General features: G+C 37.2%; 1 protein-coding gene and 1 long non-coding RNA gene across 5 annotated transcripts; one reads left to right on the top strand and one right to left on the bottom strand.

Annotated features, from left to right (window-relative positions):
- On the bottom strand, positions 1–3516 carry LOC143269036 (uncharacterized). Of its 3 annotated transcripts, none has more exons than XR_013045323.1 (3): positions 3112–3516; positions 2791–2873; positions 1–1784 (listed from the first exon to the last, which is right to left on the bottom strand). It is a non-coding gene; the product is annotated as an uncharacterized LOC143269036 (long non-coding RNA). The 3 variants fall into 3 exon arrangements; XR_013045322.1 differs by having other exon boundaries at positions 3108–3515; XR_013045321.1 differs by having other exon boundaries at positions 2791–3516.
- LOC102929072 (disintegrin and metalloproteinase domain-containing protein 26A-like) lies at positions 3212–26814 on the top strand. Of its 2 annotated transcripts, XM_076553447.1 has the most exons (3): positions 3252–3354; positions 16699–16844; positions 24228–26814. In XM_076553447.1, the coding sequence occupies exon 3, from the start codon at positions 24366–24368 to the stop codon at positions 26652–26654; it is 2289 nt and encodes a 762-aa protein (XP_076409562.1). In that variant the 5' UTR covers positions 3252–3354; positions 16699–16844; positions 24228–24365; the 3' UTR covers positions 26655–26814. The 2 variants fall into 2 exon arrangements, with proteins under 2 accessions (XP_042118390.1, XP_076409562.1); XM_042262456.2 differs by lacking the exon at positions 16699–16844 and having other exon boundaries at positions 3212–3354.

Genomic DNA, 26814 nt, shown 5'->3' on the forward strand with positions numbered 1-26814 from the left:
TTTTAATATGCTTTTATTAGTATATTTGTATGATACATGTGTGCATGTGTTCCTATGTGACTGATGGATGACACGTGGGTTATTCTTGAACCATATATGAGACAGGATCCTTGTGTTCACTATGGTTAGGGTAGGGTAGCTGGTCCTGGAGCTTCTGAGGAGGCACTGTCTATGCATCCCATTTACCTCAGGACTTTTGGGAATACAGATGCATGGCACGTTGCTGGTTTTGTGTAGGTTCTGAGGTTCCAAAAATTAGGTCCTCAGTCTTGAGCATCAGCTAATTCCCTTGCTGAGACATCTCTCCAGTGCAGTGTTGAGCTTTTAAAGACAATTGATTTACAAAACAAGTATCAGGTGGCATCATTATGCTATTAAGGCAAAGATGATAGAAAGCAAGGAAGGGAAAATTTACTTCCTAATTTTTATAGTGTTAGTTGATCATTATGTAAAATAACTATCTCCAAAATTAATGACTTGAACACACATGTGTACATAACCTCAGCATCTCAATGAACCAAGAATTTCTTGGCATAACCTTGTTGAGTTTTTTCTCTAGGTCTCACTCAGCTGTAAGTGAGGTATTGTTCAGAAAATGGTCTCATGGAAACCAGGGCACAAATCCACTTAGTCACCTTTCCCATTCCTGGCATGACTGGTCTTCCGCTAGCAGTACATCTCAGAGTCTGGCTTTCTATTGTCAGTAACCTCAGAGCCTACTACAGTTCTCTAACAACTTGGAAACTCAATGTCCTCTTATATTCAAGAGAAACTCAAAATATTTTTGCAAATTCACCACTAATGATCGGCTGAAAGACATAATGATGTTGATTACCATTTTAACATGATCGTTGCTATGTCCTTTAGTCAATGCTCTCCTGAACCTCGTACATTTTTTGAGACTGTAATTTAATTACATTTCTCCTTTCACTTTCCTCCCTCTAAACCTTCCCATATTCCCATCCCCACTTTCCTTCAAATTTACAGCCTCTTTTTCCCCTAACTGTTATTGCATGCTTACAACCACCTTAGTCCATTTAATGATGCTTGTATTTATGCTCTCAGGGCTGACCCTTTGCCACTGCACAATCAATCGATGTGATCTTCTATGGGGAAGATCACCTCTCCCTTCCAGTTCTCCTCCATTGCCTATAGTTCTTTCTATGGTACTGAGGCCTTGTGGACTTATCCCTGACATGCTTTACATGTTAACTGGTATCATCTTTCTTCAGCTCGTATTTGGGCACTCATATGAACCCAGTACTTTTGTTTAAACTTTAAACCTTATACTCTTATGAAAAACTGTGGTGTTTGATACAAATTGGCATTTACAGAATGAATAATTTCTGGAGGAAATAAACACATTAAACTGTTCCTTTTCTCTCATATTTCAGGGACATTAATGCTTTATAGAAACATAAGCATTACACATATCCCTTTACATAAAGGAAGCCCAAGAACTCCTTGAACAATGTATTCTCATTAAGTTTACCAGTAGGAAAGTTGAGAGTTAGCAATCACCAGGTTAGTGGTCTTGTTACTGGATTATAAATTAGGACTCAAAAATTATTGTGAAATGAACACTTTGTAAGTCATGTAATAATTAATAGAACACATATATTGTAGTCTAAAAGTTAGCATACTATACCTGATTAAGCTTGTCATTGCCATCACTGGATCTTGTATAGAATGCATTTTAATAGAATGGGGTGAACAATGAGTGACAGCAAACTATGATGGTACAGACAAATGAAAATGCCACGATGAAACTCATTACTATGAAACTAATAAAACTTGATCAGATAAGATTATCTTTACTAATGTTATGTTAATATTATTAAGTATAAATAACTATACAAGGGAATATACTAAATAAATAATTCATAAGCATATAAAAATAAGTTAGTATTATATGGTAGCTATTTTAATTGCATGTTTGGTTCCATTTAGATCAAATAAATTTATTTATTTTCTTTTACACACTGGAATTTGTTATTTTTATGTTGCCACAGAGTTGTACATTCTTTTGAATGTTCATGAAAAACAGAATCATTCATTTATAAAGTGTTATGACAAAGTCTGGGTAATTGTTATTGTTATTCCCATAAGAGTTGTTATTATTTATTTGGTACAGAAAATTTCCAACTCCACTAGTTCTTCATAAAGTATATAAAAATTATTGTAAAATCATTCGATATGGTTGTTCAAATTTGAAACTATTTGGCTAGAGGCTTTCTTCCTGCACATTTAATCTATTGGTGAAAATTGGAGTTTTAAGCAATCTAATAACATATATTAATCTGACAATATCTGCTTAGTATAGCTATGTATCCTGATATATGATGTGTATTATTAATACATTTAAAGTTTCCCAAAATCCTGACATTTTTACCATATACGATTTTGACTGTTGAATTGGGATTTTCACTTATTTGTTGGCTCTTGTAAATGGTGTAAAACTTAGAAACAGCCCATAGAAGTTGACAAATAGCATTGTGGTGCAAAGCCTGAACAACTATGAAGAGTCAAAGGAGTGTCCTGAAGATGAAAGGGTCAAAGAAGAACACTGGTGGGTGACAAGACAATTCTAATTAGTAAATAGACATGTTACCACCATGTGTCCAAGCCATCCTGTTAAAAGCATTGGTTCCATATTGTTGTTTTCCCAAGTATCAGTTAGTGACTGTCAACAAAATGTATCCCTATTCTGCTATTTTATTCACATCTCCTGTCCTAAGCTCTGTTTATGCCTTACTTTTTTATGACAGTTGTATGAAATAGATAAAGAACCTTGATGAGCAGATGCAGGGTCTGATATATTCATTGGCCATTGATAGACAAGAAGTGACAGACACGTGATTGCTTAGGCTTTGCTGTAAAAGGGGTAGAAAAGTTCCTGTGGATTTGAATTATTTAAGAGTATTCCATAGTATTGTCCACTACTGAGGAAATGAACTGAGAGCAAGGGTATAATATGAACAAAAGGACAGAGTTCAGCTGATGTTTATGATTCATATATAGTAAAATAAAATGAATGTCATGAAATGGGGTTGGTCCATACTAGAGATACTGAAGGATATCAAATGACAGGGAGGAAGCAGACTTACTCACATGGAAGAAGTCCTAATAAGTTTGGATGAGATGAAAAAGAACTAGATGAGAAGAACCTCATCAGTTGCCAGGTTCTATGGACTGGGAAGCTTCTGTTGTTAGGTGCAGGATTCTAGAACCTTGTCCATGAGAGACAAAGAGAGCTCTTGAGTTTCCTATATCATGAGTGGTCTCAGAAGACACGTGTTACAAATGATTCCACAGCAGAGCCAGAACTAGAGCTATGGGCATCACTCTGTCATGGTAAGTCTTCTAGAGGATAGAAGGACAGATGATTACCAGGAGAATAAAAATACATCCCCTAATTCTTTGCCAAATTTTTAAAATTGGGGGGATGGCATTTCCTTGAAATATCTACTGCTTTTCTCTCTTTCTTTGATGACTCTGTAGAGTTTTTCTCATAGTTCTTGTACTTTGTCATGACAGCAGGTATTGTGATAGACAGTTCTACTCACAGGAAAATCAACAATATTAGTTTATTTGGAGATTAAAATGCATGCTCATTTAAAAAAATGTTTCTGCATTATATATAATGTTTGATATTGGATACTTGTATCAAGGAAACTGGTAGGTAGTCTAAGTTTCACTACATTCTTTTGAATTTTCATGGAAGTGCTGAACTTCATGAGTGTATTCCTCCATTCAGCCAGAAGATGTTTATTTTTAAACATGGTTTCATGTAGTTCATGCTAGTCCTGTGCTTGCTATGTAGTTCTGAACTACTGATGCTCTTGTCTCGAGCCCCTGAGTGCTGAAATTATAGACCTCAGAATAAGAAGCACAGCTTACTTTGCAGTTGGTATACTGCCTGTGTAGTGTATAGGGTGCTATGGTGTTTTTAATGTGGTTTAATATTCTCTGGATAACAGAGAGCCTAGATAGTGAGTTTCTAGTTATTGATGAATTTGATGAAAATATAAGGGGGGAAAGCAATGGATAAAAGATGGCATTTTGGAGTTGCCTGGAATACTCTGTTAATATCATTCTGCACCAGATTTTCAATGAAAGTATTCAATTTTGTCAACACCTTTGGGCTCTAGAATCATTGTGTATGCAATTTAATGAACACAAAGTCAGACTTGCACAAGAATTCTTTCCAGTTTTTTTTCCTGTTACATACTTTTGAAATATACTTATAATAGGGGATCTTGAGACTCACATTGACAGACCCTTAAGAGTGCTACACCAAAACACATATAATTTTTGTTGTTGTTGTTACAATACAAATCTAGGTACTCAGATAATTATGAAACATGAATCAAAACCAATAATGGGCAGAGACTTAGCATGTCAAATTTTTAATCACAAGTCAAGATATTGTCTTCAAAATCTGTTTTACAGAGAATATCTCCTATGGCCTTTTGGCACTATTGTGTTGCAGTTCTCTTCACTTCTTAATTAGTTTTCTTCACCAATAGGACACTCTTGTTTCTAGGAAAATGTGCACACTGAATGAGAGAGAGAGCTGAGCTGGTAAAGGATATGCATCAGAAACTTGACAACCTGAGTTTGAACACCAGCATATTCTAACAGGCAGGCATTAGCAGCATGTGCTTGGACGCCTAGCAGTGTCAGGAGGCAGACACAGGAGAATGGCTGGGTCTATCTGTCCAACCGCTGATTCGCTGATTCACTTTAGTGAGCTTTAAGTCAATGCCAGACTCTATGGCAAAAAGGAGGTTGGATAACAACTTTGAAATGCTCCCTAAGACAGTCCTTGTCCTAAACTAAATAAGTTCTCTCTCTCTGTCTCTCTCTCTGTCTCTCTCTCTGTCTCTCTCTCTGTCTCTCTCTCTCTGTCTCTCTCTCTGTCTCTCTCTCTGTCTCTCTGTCTCTCCCTCTCTCTCTCTCTCTCTCTCTCTCTCTCTCTCTCTTTCTCTCTCTCTCTCTCCTTTTAAACATGCATAATGAGTTGATTTATTTTCCCAACTGTCTTCATGGCTTCCAAGACCTATGTTGTAGCTCCCATATTATCCAATTCCTGACCGCATAATTTTCTACAAGACTATTTCTTTGTTCAAATCATGATTGTCATACCTCATATCTTCTCTGGAATATATTCACATTTTATAGTTAAATAGCTAAAGTTCCCTGGTATACTTCACAATGACCAGTGGAAATCAACCAACATTTTAAAAAAATAAGTGCCTTTCTCTTCCTCTCTCTGTCTCCCTCTTTCTCTCCCCCCTCTCAATCTCTCTCACTCTCACAAACACAAACACTCCCCTACACACACATAGGTACAATCTACACATACACACTCACACACATATCTATGTAAACACACATATACCCCCCAAAAAACCCAAAAATAAAACAATGTAAAAAGGAAAACATACAATCAATGTATATGCCTCCACACAACCACCATTCCAGGATGAACTCTGTCCTACATACACACAGAGAAGTATATGTACTATGACCATGCACACAATCCACACAACCTTGGCATCCATGCCTAGAACACACATACACTAAAATCCAAATGAGAAAAATGTTTGTCTTGAAACAATTTCCTTTCTCCCATGGAAATAAAAAGGCATGGACTGAAATGAGCATCCAACCCGTACTTAATAAGCCAGAATTCAGTTTAGCTTTACATTGTAACTCACTGTTGTGGAATGATCTTTCTGTACACTGTGAAGATGTGTCTTTGTGAATCCACCTTCTGATTGGTTGGATAAAATGCTGAATGTCCACTAGGTAGGCAGGAAGAGATGAGGTGGAAATTCAGAGCAGAGAGAAATGAAGAGGGGATGAATCTGGGGGCGGGGGAGGGACACCAGAGGAGCCAGAGAGGATACAAGACATGCAGAAGGAGAGGTGAAAGCCATGAGCCATGTGGCAGAAAGTAGATCAGTAGAAATGGGTTAATTTAAGTTATAAGAGTTAGATGCAAGCATATGCTAATGTCAAGCTTTCATAATAAATAATAAGTCTCTGTGTCGTGATTTGGAGGCTAGCAATCCAAGAAAGCCTCCTACAAATCACCATGACAGAAATTCAATAATAAAAACTATAAACAAAAACAAAAACAGACAACACCCATTTTAGATGAGGATTCTTCCTGTTGTTGTAGAATGTTATAAAATGATAACATTTAGAAACAACATGGAAAAGCAAAATAATTTTAAAAATTGGGACTGTATGAACAATATACCTCTACAAAAGCAAAAATACTTTAATCAAACTTAACAGAAAATACAAGCACGCTGTTCATATACCTTGAGCTAATATCCAATGTGTTTTAGTACATACTCTATACTTTTCTTCTACCTGACTTGCTCATACTTTACTATACATGGGTCTGTCTTTCTTTGCCATGTGTCTTTTATTCATGATGCTCTAATAGATAAACTCTGAAAAAATACATACCAGTAAAACATGAAAGGCAACAATTTGAAGACATAAACTACAGGGATTTCTGCTCATCATTGGTTCTCGCAAGGATATGGTGGCTCTGGTTGAGATGCTGGTGCATGTGAGGATAACTTGCCTGCAGCTTTGGCTGTGAAGTTGACTTTTCTTTTCTGTATTGCTAAAAGCTTGATATGCTCAATGCAACACCTTCCCCCTAGAAGTGGTTATATATGCTCAAGGGTCATTCACATGAATAGAGACAGAACTTTATAGGCTGGTTGTCTTATACCCTATATTTTGGAGGCCAGAGACACATTATCACAATGAAGCCCAAAATATACTTGATACCCAAATACTTTTCATTGTCTATCTACACTAACCATAGTTATGTCTGCTGATTGATAAATAAAACACTGATTGGCTAGTAGCCAGGCAGGAAGTATAGGCAGGACTAGCAGAAAGGAGAATTGAGAGAACAGGAAGGCAGAGAAGAGGAGTCGCCAGCCTGCATTCCAGGGAGCATCATGTATAGACAGCAGGTAAAGCCATGGAACACATGGTGACATATAGATTAACAAAAATGGGCTGAGTATAAGAGTAAGAGGTAGCAATGGTAGGCCTAAGCTAATGGCCAAGCAGTTTAAATAACATAAGTGTCTGTGTGTTTATTTTATAAGTGGGATACAGGACTGCCAGAGCTTGGCGGGACCCAGAGAGAAAAACTCTAGCAACGTATGTCCTTCAGGAACAACCTTAGTACAGAAAGATTGCTATTACCATGACTAGGTCATGAAAACTCTGAATCCATGGTTGTTCTAACCACCCATATGGGAGCTTTACAAAGCATACTGGAGATAAATGGCACTATTTACAACATCATGAAATTATGCCCAAGAGCCCTTCTTCCACACTTCCAAAGTGAGGCAAAACAGTTATGAGAACTGGTAGGTTTATAAAAGGATTATTGAATATTTTGTGGTATTAGGCAATAAACAATTTGTTTACATTAGAAGTATTACAACCTATCAGAATCAAGTATTTATAGTATCAGTGGAATGAGTGGCTATTACATTCAAACAGGTGTTTTTACTGATGTGTTTTTAGGTGGACCTAGATCTAGACTGAACAAAATCTGCTATAAGTAAAAGGTAGTATATATCAAGTCTTAAAAGATTTTTACAATTTGAATAGAAAAACATGCGGCATCACTGGCATGATGTCATATATCTGTGGGCAAGGCAAGGCTATCCTGGTTATTTAGTACTAGCCACTGTTGAAAGTGTTCAAAATCAAGGCTATCCTGGTTATTTAGTACTAGCCACTGTTGAAAGTGTTCAAAATCAAAATTGTGGAGTCAACATTTTCCTCTCATACTCACTGGGTAATCTAACCTACACTATAGTACATGAGCTGGTTCATAATTTGGGCATAGGTCATGAGAGTACTTATTATAAATGTGGGAGAAAAACTGCACAATGGCCCCAGGGGGGGGGGGGAACATTGTCCAATAGATTCAGCAACAGCAGTTATGCTTGGTTATGGAACAACATTTTCAGAAGACATGTTTAAACAATTTAACAATTGAAGAAAGTCTACTGACATAGAAGCTCTGTGATATAGTTAGACTGAAGTCAGAGAGCAGTGTCTTTGTGGATCATCTGAATCCTGAAAAAGTGACTTTTGTTGTCAGGAGGGCTGCCTTGGGGAACCTGATGCTCCCTTTACGGATGAGTTTGTTTATCAGTATCACGTTTACTGTGTTACCATAGCACTGTGGTTTAACTTAACATTGGATTACGACACCTCCAGCAGGCTTTTGTTGTTATTGTTGTTCAGAATTATTTTGACTATATTGGGTATTTTGTATTTTCACACAAAATTTAACATTGTTCTTCTCAATTTCTGTGACTAATTGCATTGAAATTTTGATGAGGAGAGCATAAAATTTGTTCATTACTTTTTGTAAATTTAACATTTTTCACAATATAATCCTCCCAATCCATGAGCATGGAAGGTCTTTTCTGCCTTGAGTATTTTCTTCAAATTCTTTTCTTCACTGTCCTAAAAGTATGTTTGTACAAGTATTTTACTTCTGTAGTTAGATTTATATATCTTTATATATATAAAGATATAGATAGGTAGATTAGGCTATTGTAAATGGTATTGTTTCCTTGATTTTTTTCTTGATGTGTTTGTGGTTTGTATACAGGAAGTAGATCACATTTTGTATATGAATGAGGGGAGATGGGGGAAATACAGGGAAGAGATGGGGCATGAGAACATGAGGGATTTGATGGTCAAGCTGGGAGAGGGATGGAGTGAAAGAGCAAGGAAAGAGGTATCTTGACAGAGATAAGACATAATGAGGGAAGGAAAAACGTGGTGCTGGGAAATTCCTAGGAACCTACAAGGACACGCCCACATTAGACTACTAGCAATAGTGAGCCTAAACTGGCCAACCCTGGTAATCAGATTAGTGGATACCCTAACTGTCATCATAGAGCCTTCATCCAGTAACTGGTGGAATAAAGGTTTGTTTTTTGTTTGTTTGTTGTTGTTTTTTGTTTGTTTTTTCGAGACAGGGTTTCTCTATGCAGCTTTGCACCTTCCCTGGAACTCACTTTGGAGACCAGGCTGGCCTCGAACTCACAGAGACCCACCTGGCTTTCCCTCCCAAGAGCTGTGATTAAAGGCGTGCACCACCACTGCCGGCTAAATGTGTAGCCCAGGCTGGCCTCAGACAGGTGATCCTCCTGCCTCTGCCTCGTTCAGCAAAACCTACCAGTGTGTGCCACAACAACCGGTAGAGAACAGGTTGTTAAACCATGTCCTTATGATTCTCTAGATTTCCTCAGTGACTTTTGTTATGTCCCCCTTTTCATTTCTAATTTTGCTAATTTGGATTATCTCCTGAACCTTTCAGATTATTTGGCTAATTGGTTGTCAATCTTACTGATTTTCTCAAAGAAATAACTCTTTGTTTCATTGATTTTTGTAGTGTTTTTGGGGGTGTGGTTTGCTTTTGTTATATTGAGCTCTGGTTACTTCTTGACCTCTAATCCTTTTGCGAACTCTTCCTTTTGTTCTAGAGCATTAGGGTTATGTAAGGACTTAGTGCTATGAACTTGTACCTTAGAACTGCCTCATTGTGCCCCATAAATTAGGATATGTTCTGTATTCATTTTCATTCAATTCTAAAATGTTTTAAATTTCTTTCTTAAATTTTGTCTCAACCCCTTTCATTCCTTAATGGGTAATTCAGTGTTCATGTGTTTGTAAGTTTTCTGTTCTTTCTGTTGTTGATACTGTTATAATCCATGGTAGTCAGATAAGATACAGGGTGCTATTTCAAATTCCTTCTTCCTGTTGAGAGATGATTTGTGTTTAGGTCCATATGCAATTTTGAAGTAAGTGCCATGAGCTGCTGAGAAGAAGGTATAGTATTTTGTGTTTGAGTGAAATGTTCTATGAATATCAGTTAGATCCATTTGGTTGCTAATGTCAGTTTTATCTAGAATTTCTCTGTTTAGTGTTTAGTGGTAAGAGTAGGGTATTGAAGTCATCCACTCTCACTGTATGGGGGTCACTGTGTGATTTTTTTTCTCTACTAGTGGATTCTTTTATAAACTTGTGTGTACTTGTGTTTGGTGCATAGATGTTTAGAATTGTAATAGCATCTTCATGGAGTTCTCCTTTAATAAGTCCATATTGTCCTCCCTATTTCTTCTGATTAGTTTTGGTTTGAAATCTATTTTGTCAGATATTAAAATGGTTATATCAACTTGTTTCTTGCATCCATTTCCTTGGTATATCTTTTTCAATCCTTTTGCCCGGAAGTGACATCTAACCTTAATGTTAAAGATGGGGGAATCCTTCACTGTCTTGCTCCATCACACCATCAATTCCACTCATTCCCACCAGCAGATAGGCTGCAAATTGAAACCAATCAGAAGAGATTACTCACTATAGAAAATTACAAAAAAAAAAAATGATACTACAATCCTGAACACAGTCTCAATATGCAAACAATTTCATAAAAGAAATACAATTATATTTTTAATGACAGATTCACTATAACACAGTGATATTTGGCCAACTCACCCCCCTCTCACAACAGACACAGGTTACCTGAAGAGAAACTCTGTAGTTAAAGTGAGCCCTTATTCAAAAGGAACTAACAGACAAGTACAGAACATTCCAACCCAAACACTAAAGAATTCTTGTTCCTCTCATCAGTTGAGCACTATAAATTCTGTCTGAGTGGTCATCTCTGGTAGGCTCCCTACAACAATGGTAAGAGTCTAGACTCTTTGACCAGAGATGGATGGTAACATTCCAGAGTATTGGTGGATGGGGTTACCAGAATGAGTGGGGCTCTCTACCAGAAAGGGTATGCCCAAATGGGGCAGCAAACCACAGGTATAAGACACATGTTCCTCAGGCAAGTAGATTGCTATCCTTTGGTTTTTGCAGTGATATCCCTTCTGACTGGAGGGAGATAGAAACAAAAACAGTTTTAATTTTCATTTCCCTGGTCGTTAATGGTTTTGAACACTTTTTAAAATTTAGTAGATATTTAATTTTTTTATTTTGAAGGTTTTCTATTCAGATATATGCCTTCTTACTTTGTTTTATTTAAAAGTACTTTTAAGTTGTTAGTTGATAATTTCAAACATTATAAAGTAGATCTTTTTTCCTTTTATTAAAAATAGTTTTCTCACAAAATATATCTTAATTATGGTTTCCCCTCACTCTACACCTCCCAGTTTTTCCACATCTTCCCTCTCACTCAAATCCACTCCCTTATTAGAAATGAAAATGCTTCTAAGGGATAATAATAAAATAAAAATAAAAATGTAATAAGATAAAACAAGACTGTCACATCAGAGTTGAACAAGATAAACATATAGAAGAAAAAATGAGACCAAAAGAAGGCACAATAATCATTTGTACAAATCCATCCACCCACCCTGTCTTTCCTGGATCCACTCCCACAGAACTTTAAAAAACATTCCTATACCGACCTTCATGGCCTCTTTGTTTACTAATATAGTAATAGTAGTGAGAATATGTGTGATATGTGGATAGGGGTGAGAAGGGTCGCTCCTATCCCACACAGCATATGTGGAGGCCAGAGTACAGCTTGCAAGACTCATTTCTGTCATCCTACCGAGGTATGGAACTCAGGTCATCTGGTATAGCAGAAATTACATTTACCAACTTAGCAATCTTTTTGTCCTTTTTCAAAAAGTGACTCAATAATTTCAAATTGATGAGTCAATGCATTTTATTGGAGTTATTTACAGGAGTATGGTTTAGTGGTATCATATATTATTTGTATGTGATACTTGAGGATATCATGACTTCCACTGATAATCTGCTTTAAGGGCTTCCTTTTCATCTACAAATTTATTAATATGTGTCTTTCCTTTCTGTTTGGTGCCTGTAACCAAGGGTTTTATTTACATTATCTATCCATTCAAAGAACCAAAATTCTCATTTTTTAAAATTTTTGTTATTTCCATGTCATTCATTTCTGTCAAATCTTAATGGTTTCTTTCCATCTCTAAATTTGGACTTTGTATTTTTTCAAGTAATTGAAGTGTATTATTATTATTATTAATTTCATATTTGTCTGTTTTCTTGATACATGCTATTACAGCTCTAAACTTCCCTTCTAGGACAGCTTTCATTACATACCATAGATTTCAGAATACTGTTTTAATCCATTTCTTTCTTGATGTCTCCAGTGACCCTATTCACTGTTCAATAAAGGTCTTCTGGATGAGTGTGGATTCCAAGTTTACTGTTTACCGCAGATATCTCCACTGGCTTAGTAATTGTATTTACAGACCTTGCTTCTTGCATGAAAAGCATTTGCATATATTATCATCATTGTTTTCTTACAATGATGATACATTGTTTGATACTGGGCATTCTGATTTGCCTTCTTACCCAGGCCCCAGGGGATAATTTTTGATGGAAGGATTTGTTTTGCTGATGTTTAGTTTCTTGAGTTCTTTATATAATCTGAACAGTAATCCTCTGTCAAAGATATAACACACAAAATATTTCTCTTATTCTACAGAAATTTGATTGATATTTTATTATATAAAAGATTTTTATTTTTATGGGGCCATGTATGTACACTAATGATCATATTTTCTGAGTAATCAGTCTGTTTTACGAAATCCTTAAATCTGCCAATGTCTTAAAGGCTACTTCCAGCAATTTAGATCTAGTAGTTGCAGAGTTTTAGACACTCCAGGAAAACATTGGTCCATTTGGAGTGTTGTATTTTGGGTTTTATTTCAATGCAGTTTGAGACATTAGGATTTTTTTTCCAGTCCTATATAAATATATGTTGTTGTCAGCATCGTTTGTTACACATTCTGGCTTTTCTCCAGTATTGTGAGTTTCAGCATCTGTTTCAAAAGCAAGTGGCTGTAGTTGTGGGAACACATCTTTGCCTCCTGTGCTATTAGAGTATATTCTGTTGTTCTCTCAGCAACACAGTGTTTTTGTCACTCTGGCTCTGTGATATAGTTTTAAATTAGGTATGATGATACCTTAGGCAATGCTGTTTTTACTTGGGGTTGCATTGGCTATCCAGGCTCTACTGTGCTTCCATATCGATTTTAATATTATTTTGCCAGTTCTACGAAGAATTTCACTAAAATTTTAATTGGAACTGCAATGAATTTGCAGGGCGCTTTTGGTTTGATGGTCATTCATGTTATTTGAATCCATAATCATGAGAGGTCTAGAGAGGTGGAAACCTTCTATCCTCCTCAATGTTTTTCTTCTTTTACAAAGTTGTTCATTGTAGAGGCTTTTCACTTCTGGCTAGAATTATTTCAAGATGGTTTGATTTTTTTCAAGCTATTTTGAATGGAATCTTTGTGTGGTTTTCTTATTAGTGTGGTTGTCATTTACAAAGGAGTTTGTATCCAGGCACATTAAAATACATTATCTGTCATTTTTGTCTTGCTGTTTCCTGTATTCACTTTCCCTTTGATCATTTGAAGTTATATTATTGCATGTGATTGGATCATCATATTTTAGTTAAAATTCATTGGTGATTTTTGCTTTACTTTATCTGTGTAACAGGCCCCAAGACCTTAGTACAACTCCATGACTGAAGTGCCATTTAGGTTGTAAAGCTCAGCATGTAGACAGCACCACCTGCCAAAACTAAAACAAAGACCTAATCCATGAAAGTCCATATACTTTTAGGAAAGTATCAAAATGTACTGATGTACTAAACTTGCTTTTTTTAACTTCTGAAGTTCTGCTTCTGACTAACTGTTATTGTTAACTGGAATATGTCAACTCAGAAAAAGGGTTTTGTACTTAGAAGCTCATTCTGATAGAGGCTCAGGATATACTGGGATCCTGAACACCCAGTATAGTCACTGGTGGCTAATAGACTTTCTACTGGCTTAAGCCCATGTTCAAGCAGTTGTATCTGGTGTATACCCGACTGCAATATGAATTTCTTCTTTTGGTTTAATATTTTGCTTTTTTTTCTTTTGTTTTGAGAAGCCCTCTTGAAGCCCATTGCGTGGTAGTGATGTCTGCAACATTTCCATTAGGTTTTGAGACAGGCTCTGTTTCTGAACTTTATTCAACCCATTTCTCCTAGAAAGGCTGGCAAGAAACCCATGGAATCTGCCTGCTTTATCTAACTTCAAAGGGCTAGTGTACCATTTCCAGTTTCTTGTCTTGGCTCTGGAAATATGAACTCGGAGACTTCTTATATTGATATATTGATGTTGCAAAAACTTCATCCACAGCTCCTGGTCTTGGTGAGAGTTGTTTTTTTTTTCCTTTTATTAATTACTCATAAAATGTTTTATGGTCACACAATTCCCCGTACTTAAACTACTTCCAGACTCCCTGAATCACATGTAAATTCATATTTTTCTCATAAAATGTCAAAGTCAACACCAAACTTTCTCTCTCTCTCTCTCTCTCGCTCTCTCTCTCTCTCTCTCTCTCTCTCTCTCTCTCTCTCTCTCTCTCTCTCTCTTTCTCTCTCTCTCTTTCTCTCACTCTCATACTTGTGCACAGACACACACACATACTCATACACACTTACACATGCACACAGGTACACACACACACAAACCAAAGAAAACCCTGGAGTCTATTTGGTGTTGTCCAGTTATGCCTGAGTATTTGTGCCTCCTTTCTGGGTGGTAGCTGACATACACAATGTCATTCCATTGAAGAATACTGATTTTTCTTTCTCCCAGAAGCTATTAGTTACAAATAATTTCTTGGGTAGGGGTGGAACTTTGTACTCATTTCCCATTATTCCTCCTGAGATTTGGTTTACTTGAAGTTGTACAAAATTTTGGTATGCTGTCTCCATCTCTTCATCACTTCAGCTTCCCAACATGGCAGTGGTACGTTTTCCGCCAGCCCTGGGAGTCATCAAGTCTCAGAAATAGTGGGTTTAAGCTTTTATCAAAGCAGCATGTAGCCCAGAAACCTTTTTTTTTTTTTAAATACTAGTAAAGACTAAATCTACTACACAGCATAATGTGCCTCTGGCGTCTTAGACCCCTCATTCCCGCCATACTGCCGGTCAAATGCACACGCCAGGAACCCGCCAGTGTTCAAACCCGCGTTTTGCGCCGTCTAGCTGCTCATATGAGACAAGAAGCAGGAACCTGGTTTTGGCTCTGTTTAGAATTGGTTATTAAATATTCTCAGGTTTAAGGTGGAAACTCGAGCCGTTGGGCGCCATTTGTTGCTGGAGGGCTTCTCTCCAGGTTCCCCAAGCCCCGCAGTCCCACAATCCACATATAAAATAATCACTCAGACGCTTATATCACTTATAAACTGTATGGCCGTGGCAGGCTTCTTGCTAACTGTTCTTTTATCTTAAATTAACCCATTTTTATAAATCTATACCTTGCCACGTGGCTGGTGGCTTCCCAGTGTCTTCACATGCTGCTTCTCCTGGTGGTGGCTGCAGTGTCTCTCCTTCTTCTTCCTGTTTCCCCAATTCTCCTCTCTCTTTGTCCCGCCTATACTTCCTGCCTGGTCACTGGCCATCAGAGTTTTATTTATATAGAGTGATATCCACAGCACCTAGCAGGTTCTCAACGATCAAAAAAAAAATGTAAAATCAACGCAATAACATAGAGGATCCAGACTCTCCGTGTATTTCCCATCTCTATGTGGCTTATTCTTTTTTATTATTTTATTTCATTCTTCAAGACTTAATTTTTTAACTACTCATTTCATTCTATGACTATGCCCTTTTTTTTTAAACCCATGGACATTGTTAAACCTACTGTTACGTCCTCGAGGTTTTCTATCTGAACCTCTTTTTTTTTATTTTATTTATTTATTTTTATCATATTTTTTATTTATTTTACAATACTATGCAGTTCTACATAATAGCCACAGATTCCCTTGTTCTCCCCCTTCCTGCCCCCATCCCCTTCCCCCCAGCACACCCCCCATTCCCACCTCCTCCAGATCAAGGTCTCCCCCAAGGACTGGGATCCACCTGATAGACTCAGTCCAGGCAGGTCCAGTCCCCTCCTCCCAGACTGAGCCAAGCGTCCCTGCATAAGTCCCAGGTTTCAAACAGCCAACTCATGCAATGAGCCCAGGACCTGGTACCACTGCCCAGATGCCTCCCAAAGAGATCAAGCCAATCGACTGTCTCACCTCTTCAGAGGGCCTGATCCAGTTGGGGGCCCCTCAGCCTTTGGTTCATAGTTCATGTGTTTCCATTCATTTGGTTATTTGTTTCTATGCTTTATCCAACCTTGGTTTCAACAATTCTCGCTCATATAAACCCTCTTCTTTCTCACTAATTAGACTCCACCAGGGGCCTAGCCATGGATGTCTGCATCCAGATTCCTCAGTCCTTGGATGGGGTTTATGGCACAACTATTAGGGTGTTTGGCCATCCCATCACCAGAGTAGGTCAGTCCCGGCTGTCTCTCGACCATTGCCAGCAGTCTTTTGTGGGGGTATCTTTGTGGATTTCTGTGGGCCTCTTTAGCTCTTTGTTTCTTCCTTTTCTCATGTGGTCTTCATTTACCATGGTCTCCTATGTTCTCCCTCTCTTTTCTTGATCCACCTAGGATCTCCCGCTCTCTTTCCCTCGACTCTCGCCCTTCATTGCTCTCACTCATGTCCAGGCTGTTCATGTAGATCTCATCCATTTCTCCGTGTCTTTCTTGGGGTCCCATTTTCCAGGTGGATAAATAAATTGTGGCACATATACACAATGGAATACTACTCAGCGGAGAAAAACAATGACATCATGAGGTTTGCAGGCAAATGGATGGATCTAGAGAAAATCATCCTGAGTGAGGTAACTCAGACTCAGAAAGACAAATATGGTATGTACTCACTCATAGGAAGATGCTAGATGTGGAATAAGGATGACTGGACTGCTACTCACATCACCAGGGAGGCTATCTGAACCTCTTTTATTGTGTATCTTTTAGCCATTTTGTCTGCATGAGCAATAAACTGCTAAGCAGAACAGCTTGAGACCTCCACAAACGGCTTTGTTGGCAGACTCTACCACCTTCTCAGGTCCTGAAAGCCAAGCCTAAACCCTGCACCCCAATTGGAGGTGCATGACCAGGAACTGCATTCAACTCCCCAGCTATGAAATGTCAGTGCCCTGCACTGTAGCAGGTGTTTTTACTTAGTTTTTTGTTTGTTTGTTTCTATTTAATGTGAAAAAAAAGGGCTGTTTAAATGTTCTGCTGTCAACAGAGTTTCTTGAAGGAGCTTAAGTTTTCTCAAGCCCTACATGGAAATACTGGCCCCACCATGGAGCAAAAATGTTTGTTTTTGCTCTTTTAAGGGGCCCACATCCCAGCTCCCAAATGAGTTACACAGGAAGGCTTATTCTTAATTATAAATACTCGGCCTTAGGTTGGCTTGTTTCTTGTCAGCGTTCCTTCATTTAAATTATCCCATCTATCTTTTGCCTCTGGGTTTTTCCCTCTCAATACCTGTATACCTTTCTTTGTTTCTTACTCTGTGGCTTGCTATGTAGCTGGGTGGCTGGCCCCTGGAGTCCTCCGCCTTCTCTGACTACTTCTTTTTTTCTTTCAAATTTCTCCTTCTATATATCCTCTCTGCCTGCCAGACAAAACTATCCTTTCTCCTGCCTTGCTATTGACTGTTCAGTTTTTTTTTATTAGACCGTCAGGTGTTTTAGACAAACACAGTAATACATAGTCACCTCAATAAACAAATACAAACAAAAGTAACACACTTTAAAATAATATTCTACAACAAGCAGCTCCATCAGTTTGTGCATCCACTGGCAATGAATGAGAATTACCCTTTATACACAGCCTCCCTAGAATCTGCTCCTATTTGTTTCATTGATTTGGGCCATACTGATTTAGGTCATATAAAATATCAAAATTATTTGTATTTCACTTAGCACTACAGAGCTTCAACATTTTATGTGTTTCACAACCACTGGTAGACTCATCTTTTGAGTACTCTCTGTTCAGTTCTGTACTCCATTTATAATTAGGTTATAAGTTTTCTGGATGTCCTGGGTTTTTTGTTTGTTTGTTGTTTTTGTTTTTGTTTTTGGAGATCTTTGGATATTCTAATTAATGACCCTCTGTCAAATGTATAATTGCTAAAGAGTTTTGCCCATTCTGCTGGTGCCTCTGTGCTTGAGTGATAGCTCCCTTTCCTATACAGAAGGTTTTTAGACTCATAAGGCTGAATAATCATTAATGCTGCAAGCTAAAACTCTCTTGGGCAGTGCCACTTGAGGTTTGGTGGTCCTGCATGTTGTAAGAATTTAGGCTGTGCAAGCTATGAGGAGCAAGCTGGTCAACAGCACTTCTCTATGGCTTCTGCTTCTGTTCTTGACTCCTCACCTGCTACAGCTCTTTTCCTGAATTCAGAGGGATGGACTGTGCTGTGAGTCTGTAAGAAGAAACAAACCTTTTCTCATCATATTCCCTTTGGTCATGGTGTTTTATCCCAGCAATAGTATTCTAAGTAAGTCAGAGTATAAACTGATATGTCATGATTCAGGTTAGTGTAAAGGTTCCTTAAAAATCTGAAAAATCAATCAACTTAATGTCCAGCTATACCACTCTGATGCACAGACTCAAAGGGGTTCTACATCTTACTCAAGAATTACTTGCTAATTCACGTTTGTTGCTTCTCTGTTCATAGTAGCCAGCAATTCAAAAGAGCCTACCTGTGCATCATGTTAAAACTGACATTTTATCATTTCTGACATTACTCAAAAAATAGTATTTTTTGTAATAGCTACATTTTATGATGTAAATCACAGTTCATCTAAATGAAAAAAATTTGGACACTGGATATAATGGTAAGTAAAAAAAATAGCATAATGTTCACTACTCAAAGAACCACCAGACTAAAGAAGCATCTTGAAGTTAATCATTCCTTAGCAATATGAGAGGAAATTTGGCTCTGAAGGCATCATGTTATTGAGATTCTGGTCTCTAAATCTGCCAAACAACAAATTTATGCTACTGAATGCAGTCAGTTCATGTTACCTTATTATGAACATTATAGAAAACCATTACAAGTAGAAAACATCAGGTCAAGTTTGGACTGTTTACAAACAAAATTTTATGGTGTATATAATAAAAGGTTTTGAAAATCCAAAGAGGGTCATAGTGCAGATATGAAAATAACAAAAATGAAGGGTCATAGAAGAACATTAGCATGTACCAAGCTTCCAGATATAACCAACTTTAATTAGCAAATAACTAAAATTATTTTGAAATTTCATTTTATTTAAGTTGCCATGGGCAAGATTAATGAAATCAGACATGATAAGCTGGCTAGGATGTAGATAATACACAACAGTTATTATTATTTGCAGGTGGGGGTACAAACTAGTGTGGTCTTGATGGATTCAGTGTGGAGACTCCTGAGAAAATTAAAATAAATTTACTCCAAGGTCTATCAGAAAGCAGATGTCATAAGGACCATACATATTACCACAGAGATAATTATTCAACCTTGTGACTTTACTCATAATTGCCAGAATGATGGCAAAGATGACCATCAGCTGATGAAAAGACAAGAATGTAGTATTTTTACACCATGGAATAGTATTCAGTTGTTAAAAGACAAAATTTGCCAGTACATGTATTGGGACAAAAACAACCATCCTGAGGAGGGTAAGCCAGACCAAGAATGACATTACACCATTCTTATAAATATGGATGTTGCTTTTTATGCTTTAGAAATGTGTGTTTCATTTAGAATAAACACAGAGGTTAGGTGTCTAACAGAGGACCAGGGGGCAAAAGAGGATCTTCCCAGGAAGGATTTATAGAATGTAGAATTATAACAAAATAATGGAGATATTAAAACAGAAATATTAAAGGAGGTGGATGATGGGAGGCCTGAATAGAGACAGAAATATTGGGAGGAATAACTAATGGTAAGGCTGTAAAGAAATGATATGAACACCTACTACTGTAAATGCATCCCCAAATACATACACATATGAAAGGAATTTAAATGAGGTTACCACACAATGAGAAAAATTGGACATCTAAAGCTACCAATTAAAACTCCCAGTACCCAGATTGGATTACATCTTTTTGAGTTGTTAGAGTGTTGCATAGAACTTGAATCAATACAGGATATTTCCCATTTGATTGGGTACCTACTACAACTAATGGTAAGACACTATTGATGATGATAACACACTTAGGGTGTATAACATAGATAAATATAGATGACAGACAACTGGAAGCTTCATTCCTATTGGCAAGTTCAATGTATATCTTAAAGGTGCTATATATGCTACTAGAATAGCCAAGTAACCGTCAGTCTAATCCAGCTATAATACAGATGTACGAAGGTATAGTAATGATATACCTACAAAATGTATTCATTGAATGACAGTAGGAGTGAATAGACAGTTGGGGGAATCACCAATCCATCTGTAATTGGATTTAAGCTACACTTCATAGTAGTTAACCCATATTTGATGTTGTTTATGTGTGGCCAAGAATCTTAGACTAGAAGTCATGGGACCTAGGTGGAAACATACTACTATCATTCTACTAAATGAATATTACAAGAATATGACTCCTAATAATATATCTATAGTTCAGAGTGTCACTCAATGCTCATCAAAGAGCTTCTTCATGCACTGGATGGTAAATAGCACAGAGATCCACAACAATAGAAAGCGATAAAGTTGGAAGTCTCAGTCCTAAAGGGGATATCTTTATCAAACCCCTCCCCTGGGTTTGATAAACCTTTTAGTTTATACCATTTACTAAATGTTTATAGTTTATAAACCTTTTAGTTTATACCACTTAGTTTATACCATTTAGCTATCTTTGATAGCTTAGAAGACTTAGAGATCTATGTGAAGAGGGAAATGGAAAGATTCTAAGAGCCATAAGTGATAGATGACTTTATGAAACTTGCATTCTCCATGTGCAATAAGACAGACACACATATGACCTCACAAAACTGTGAAAACAAAACTTACACAAGCTCAAGCCGCAGAGAATCTCATCAGGAAGGAGAAGTGGATTCAAAGTCCCATCACTAAAAAAATATGATCAAAAGATATTTTCTGGAAAAAAATGAAATGAAAGATTTTAAAGCTCCATCCCTAGCTAGGAAGCTCTTTGTAGGTGGAAACTGCTAAGGGTAGAGAAATTGGTTTTATTCAATGTAGTGAAAAAAAGGTATATAAACCCCACTCACTGACTCACTCAAGGGCTGACCCAATGATGGCAGCACAACCTGGACTCCATGTTTTCTGCGGTCTTTTTTTTTTATTTGTTTGTTTGTATTTTTTAGAGAGAGACAACATGAAGTTGGGTAGATTGGAAGGGAGGAGGGATCTCAGAGAATTGAAGGGTGAAGAAGAATATAATATAAAGTGTAAAATCCTCAAGGAAATTAATAAGAAAAAATGATAGAAGAGTCAATCAGATGCAGCACACTGGCAGGTCACCAAGCTTCTTGAAACTAGTAACCTTAATTAATAAATAAACTTGTTTCTACCATTTGCCTTCAACAACTTATAAAATATACTGGTCTCAGATTGATATTTTCTCAGCTGTCTACCAAAGAAATTTAACCTACACAGTTACCCCTACAATTCTAAGTTCACGAATTAGTTTTAATAGTTGTTTTATGAAGTAGACAAAGCATCTACATCTACATGAGCAAGTGTGCAATGTCTCTGAGATATTTATTGATCTTAGAAAGGAAAATAATAGCAGACACTTGATTCCCGAGAGCAGAGGTTCTCAACCTTCCTAATGTTGTGACCCTTGGATACGGGTCCTCATGGTATGGTGATCCCCAACCATAAGATTATTTTCATTGCTACTTTGTAACTATAATTTTGCTACTGTTATAAATGGTGATGTAAATATCAGGGGTTTCTGATGGTCCTGAGAGACCCATGTGAAAGGGTCACTCCCCCCTGCTCCTGCTAGGGGGTTGCAACACCCAGGTTGAGAATCACTGGGTAGAGTATTTTCTAGAAGTCATGGAATTATTTTCTAGGATTAGAAGATTTTGAATATTCCATATTAGGTTCAATACTGTCTAAATAAATACCAACAACATTTACAATATGAATAAAAACACAGAGTTCAGCTGAATTTGTAGTGTATGAGAAAAATATAAGTAAGGTATGAGATATATTCACTCTGGAGATAGTAGATCATAGAACATGAGGGGAAGGAAGTCAGACTTATTCACATGGAATAAGAAAAACAAATTAACAGGTTGAAGTGGTAGAAGCACTGTTGGGAAGAACCTCACCAGTTGCCACATTCTGTAAAATGGGAGGATCTTATCACTAGACACAGGAATCTAGGGCTTTCTTCATGAGAGACAAAGAAAGGAAAGAATTTGTGGTCTCATGCATTCTCAGACAAAGGAAAAAGAACAACAAAAAAAAAACCCTTTGCTACTAAGAAGAGCTTTACAAATGCTTCATGAGCAAGGACATAACTAGACATAACCATGGGCATCACTGCATCTGGTGGTAAGTCTCTTATGACATTTATTGTAAAGGACAGAAGCAAAAAAAAAAATTCCTTAATTCCTTTCCAGTTGTTCAGGTCTGGGGATGGCATTTCCTTTCATTATTTCTAATCTCTTCAATTCTATCATGGTGACTCTAAAGTGTTTACTGTGATAATTACATCCTGAATTGTATAGAACTTCTGTGGTAAATGGTTAGCTATTGGTGAATTTGATGAAGTTATGGGGAGAAAAAAAAGTAGGGTAAAAGATGACATCTGAGAGTCAACTTGAAATCTCTGTTGTTATAGATGTGCTATATTTTGGATGAAAATGTTATCATTTCTCAATAGTTCTGGATGCTCAAATTATCGCTAACAGTAACTAAATTAATACAAGTCTATGTTTGCTCAATTATTCCTTAAAGGGTTTTTGTTAACCTTCTATTTTTTACTGGAGATTTAGTCATTAATTCTGACATATATTTGTTGGTACAATCTTAATATTTCTATATTAGAAATAAATAATTCCTTTCCACATATCATCAACCTATATTCTATAAGAAATATTAAGTGTAAATTAAAACATTTATGAATAATGAATATTCATATTGGGATTTTAGACATAATTCCACAATATTGTCCTTAAATATCTTTATAAATGACTTTTCTGTTGTAGGCTCTTGGCATTGTAGTTGGTAACACAGTTTGTTCTTTATTTAACTACTTTTTTCAAATAACTGTACACTAAGATGAGAACCCAGGACAGTGTAGATAGTTCAATTGGTAAAGTGAATGCTTCACAAGCAGAGGAACATGAGACTGATCCTCGGCAACAATATAAAAGCCTGGTTTAGTGGTCTGTACATGCCGAGCCAACAATGGAGAGGCAGAGACATGAAGATTACTAAGGCTTGCTGAACAGCCAGCCTCCCCTCTTTAGTGAGTGCCATGTAAAAGATGAACATTGTATCAGAAACCAAGGTGAAGAATGACATAGGAAAGATATCCAAGACTAACTCTTGAACTCTACATTAATACACACCACACAAACACACACACACACACACACACACACAACCACATGTACTCAGACACTCATATCAATGCAAATATATAAGAGAATAAAATATTAAAATGTGAAAAATAAAGTCATATACAAGGTATATGATTTCGAGGAACCAATTTAAGATGAGCTATGGCCTCCACACATATGTTAACAGGCACACAAGCTTCACTTCACTACTGTACACGCTCACATTCACTAATAATAATACTTAAGAAAGAAAATGAAAAATACATGAGAAAACTGTTCAGTGTGAGAAAAGTTTATGACACCATGACTATGACAAAGCAATGATAGAAAGGAACATAAATGTACTCAATAAACAGGAAAAGGTTTAGTGTTTTCTAATTCAAATTAATGTCATTGAACTGTAAGAGCTAATATGAAATTATTTTTCAGTTTATGAAATCTTTCATTGCTGTTGAGGAAAATTTGAAAAATAAAACATTCAGAAACAATGTGGAAAAGAAGGCAAGTTATTAAAAGCTGGGAGTAAATTAGAAATCAATTTGCACAGGAACAAGTATACATTATACAATCAAACAGAAAATCCATGAGCACTGTTGACACACCTTGGCAAATTAATTCATTTAAGCCCAATTTTTGCTATTTTATTTTCTAACCTGACTTCATCATGATTTACTTATATTTGCCCTTTGTTTAACTATTTCCATTAGTCTTGATGCTCTGACTGATCAATTCTGCCAGAAGACACACCATTAACGACCAGTGCTGCATGCAACCAGACAAAGTGAGGACTAAGAGAGCAAAGCCCTTTGGTGTCTGTGGGTGAGGCCCTGGTCCATGAGAGAATCATGTTCCTTCTGCTCTGCCTGTGGATGTTGCTCTTACTCTCTGCATGGTCACCAACTGCACATGCTAGGTACAGTAGCCCTCCAGAAGTAGTGATACCCTTGAGGGTCACTGACCCTAGTAGACTTGATATTTCCCCAGACTGGCTCTGCTATAGCCTGCGCTTTGGAGGAGAGAGACATATTATCACCATGAAACCCACAAAATACTTCATATCCAGAAACTTCCTACTGTTCACATACAATGACAGAGGTGATCTCCTTGTAGAACAGCCTTTTGTTCAGAAAGACTGCTACTACCATGGTTATGTAGAAAAAGAACCTGAATCCATGCTCATTATTAACACCTGTTTTGGGAGTTTGCAAGGCATAATAGAGATAAATGGCACAGTTTATGAAATCATGCCCAAGAACCAAACATCCACATTTGAACATCTGGTATACAAAATAGACAGTGAGGACTCAGAATCATTTTCTATGAGATGTGGGTTAACAGAAGAAGAGATAGCACGACAAATGAAGATACAAGAAAGCAAAGACTCCACACTTATGCAAAGCCAATATGAGAATTGGTGGACCCACCACAAGTATGTTGAATATTATGTGGCAGTAGATAATCAACGATATGTTTATAAAAATAATAATGTCACAGCGTGTATGCAGGAAATGTTGCAAGTTGTCAATGGAATAAATGGTTATTATCTTCAGATAGATGTTGAGGTGGTTTTAACTACACTGGAAGTTTGGACTCAAACAAACCATGTCAATGTATCAGAATCTATTGGTGATGTCCTATCCAAATTCTGTGCTTGGAAGAGGAGAAATGTTGACAATCGCATTAGAAATGATATTGCACATCTTTTTGCCAGACAGAGATACACTGGGAGTTCAGGCCTAGCTAATGTAGGAACAGTTTGCAAAAATAATAATTGTGCAGTTAACAGTTTCATGAGAAATTCACTTCAAGACATGGCATTCTATACAGCACATGAGATGGGTCATAATTTGGGTATGCCTCATGATGAGAAATACTGTACTTGTGGGTTAAAAAGCTGCATAATGGCTACATCAAAAACTAATGCCCGTAGGTTCAGCAACTGCAGTTATGAGGCTATGTATTCAGTGATTACCAAAACAAATTGTCTATACAATATTCCAGATACATTAACAAAAGCAAACTTCTCCGTGTGTGGGAATAGTATAGTTGAAGAAGGAGAGCAGTGTGACTGTGGATCCGTTGAATCATGTGAGAATGATGAATGCTGTAGCGAAGACTGTGTGTTCAAACCTGAGGCTGAATGTGCTACTGGGCTTTGTTGCAAAGATTGCAAGTTCATGCCAGCAACTACCTTGTGTAGAGAAAGGAACAATGAATGTGACCTTCCAGAGTGGTGTCATGGAACTTCAGCTGAGTGTCCAGAAGATGTATACAAGGAAGATGGAAGTTCTTGCGGGGGTGATAGTTACTGCTATAATAAGATATGTCCTAAACGCGAAGAACACTGTCAGATGCTTTTTGGCAGCGGTGCCAAAAGTGCAGATGAGACTTGCTACATGAAAATGAACAGAAGGGGTGACCGTTTTGGTAACTGTGGTAACGATAGCCGTAAATACAAAATATGTGATAATGTTGATGTACTCTGTGGACGAATTCAGTGTCAAAATGTGGAAGAGATCCCACAAAGGAGAAACCATGAAACAGTTCATTGGACTCAGTTCAATGATGTTACCTGCTGGAGTACGGACTATCATTTTGGAATTACCACAGAGGACGTCGGAGCAGTGAGAGATGGCACAACTTGTGGTACAAACTATATGTGCATTGGCAAGAAGTGTATCCCTAACCCTTTTTTGCTTAATAACTGTTCAATCCAATGCAATAACAAAGGAGTCTGCAACAATAAACAACACTGCCATTGCGATGAGGAATGGGAGCCACCAGACTGTCTACTAAGTGGCTATGGAGGTAGTATAGACAGTGGACCTGCACCAAAGATAGATTATAGGAGCAGGCGCAGGAGGAGGCAGTTAATGCTAGCTCTTTCAATTCTTCTTTTGGTTTTGTTTTTTTTATTTCTCTTGATTTGTCTAATTACAAGAAAGAAACCAGTCGAAGAATCTGAACCAGAACTAATGCCAGAATCTGAACCTGAAATACCTGAAAAACCTGAACCTGAAAGAGTTCGTAGCACTAAAATTAAAGAAAAGGCTTCAACTAAGAAACGTGAGAAAAGTGAAAAGAAAAAAAGTGAGAAACGTAAAAGTAAAAAAGACCCAAAAAAGAAAAAATAAAATATTTACTCTCTGGGAGATCCATCATTTATTAACTTGTAGACTTCTGAACCTAGTAGTATCACTGTGTGTGTAACATACCCAAGACCAGAAAGTTTGGAGACCTCCTTGTTTGAATATCAAAACTATTCACCATCAAATAAAAGGAGGTCCTACCACA

The sequence above is a fragment of the Peromyscus maniculatus genome, chromosome 17 (assembly GCF_049852395.1).
Source record: "Peromyscus maniculatus bairdii isolate BWxNUB_F1_BW_parent chromosome 17, HU_Pman_BW_mat_3.1, whole genome shotgun sequence".
In the NCBI taxonomy this organism is placed as follows: Eukaryota; Metazoa; Chordata; class Mammalia; order Rodentia; family Cricetidae; genus Peromyscus; species Peromyscus maniculatus.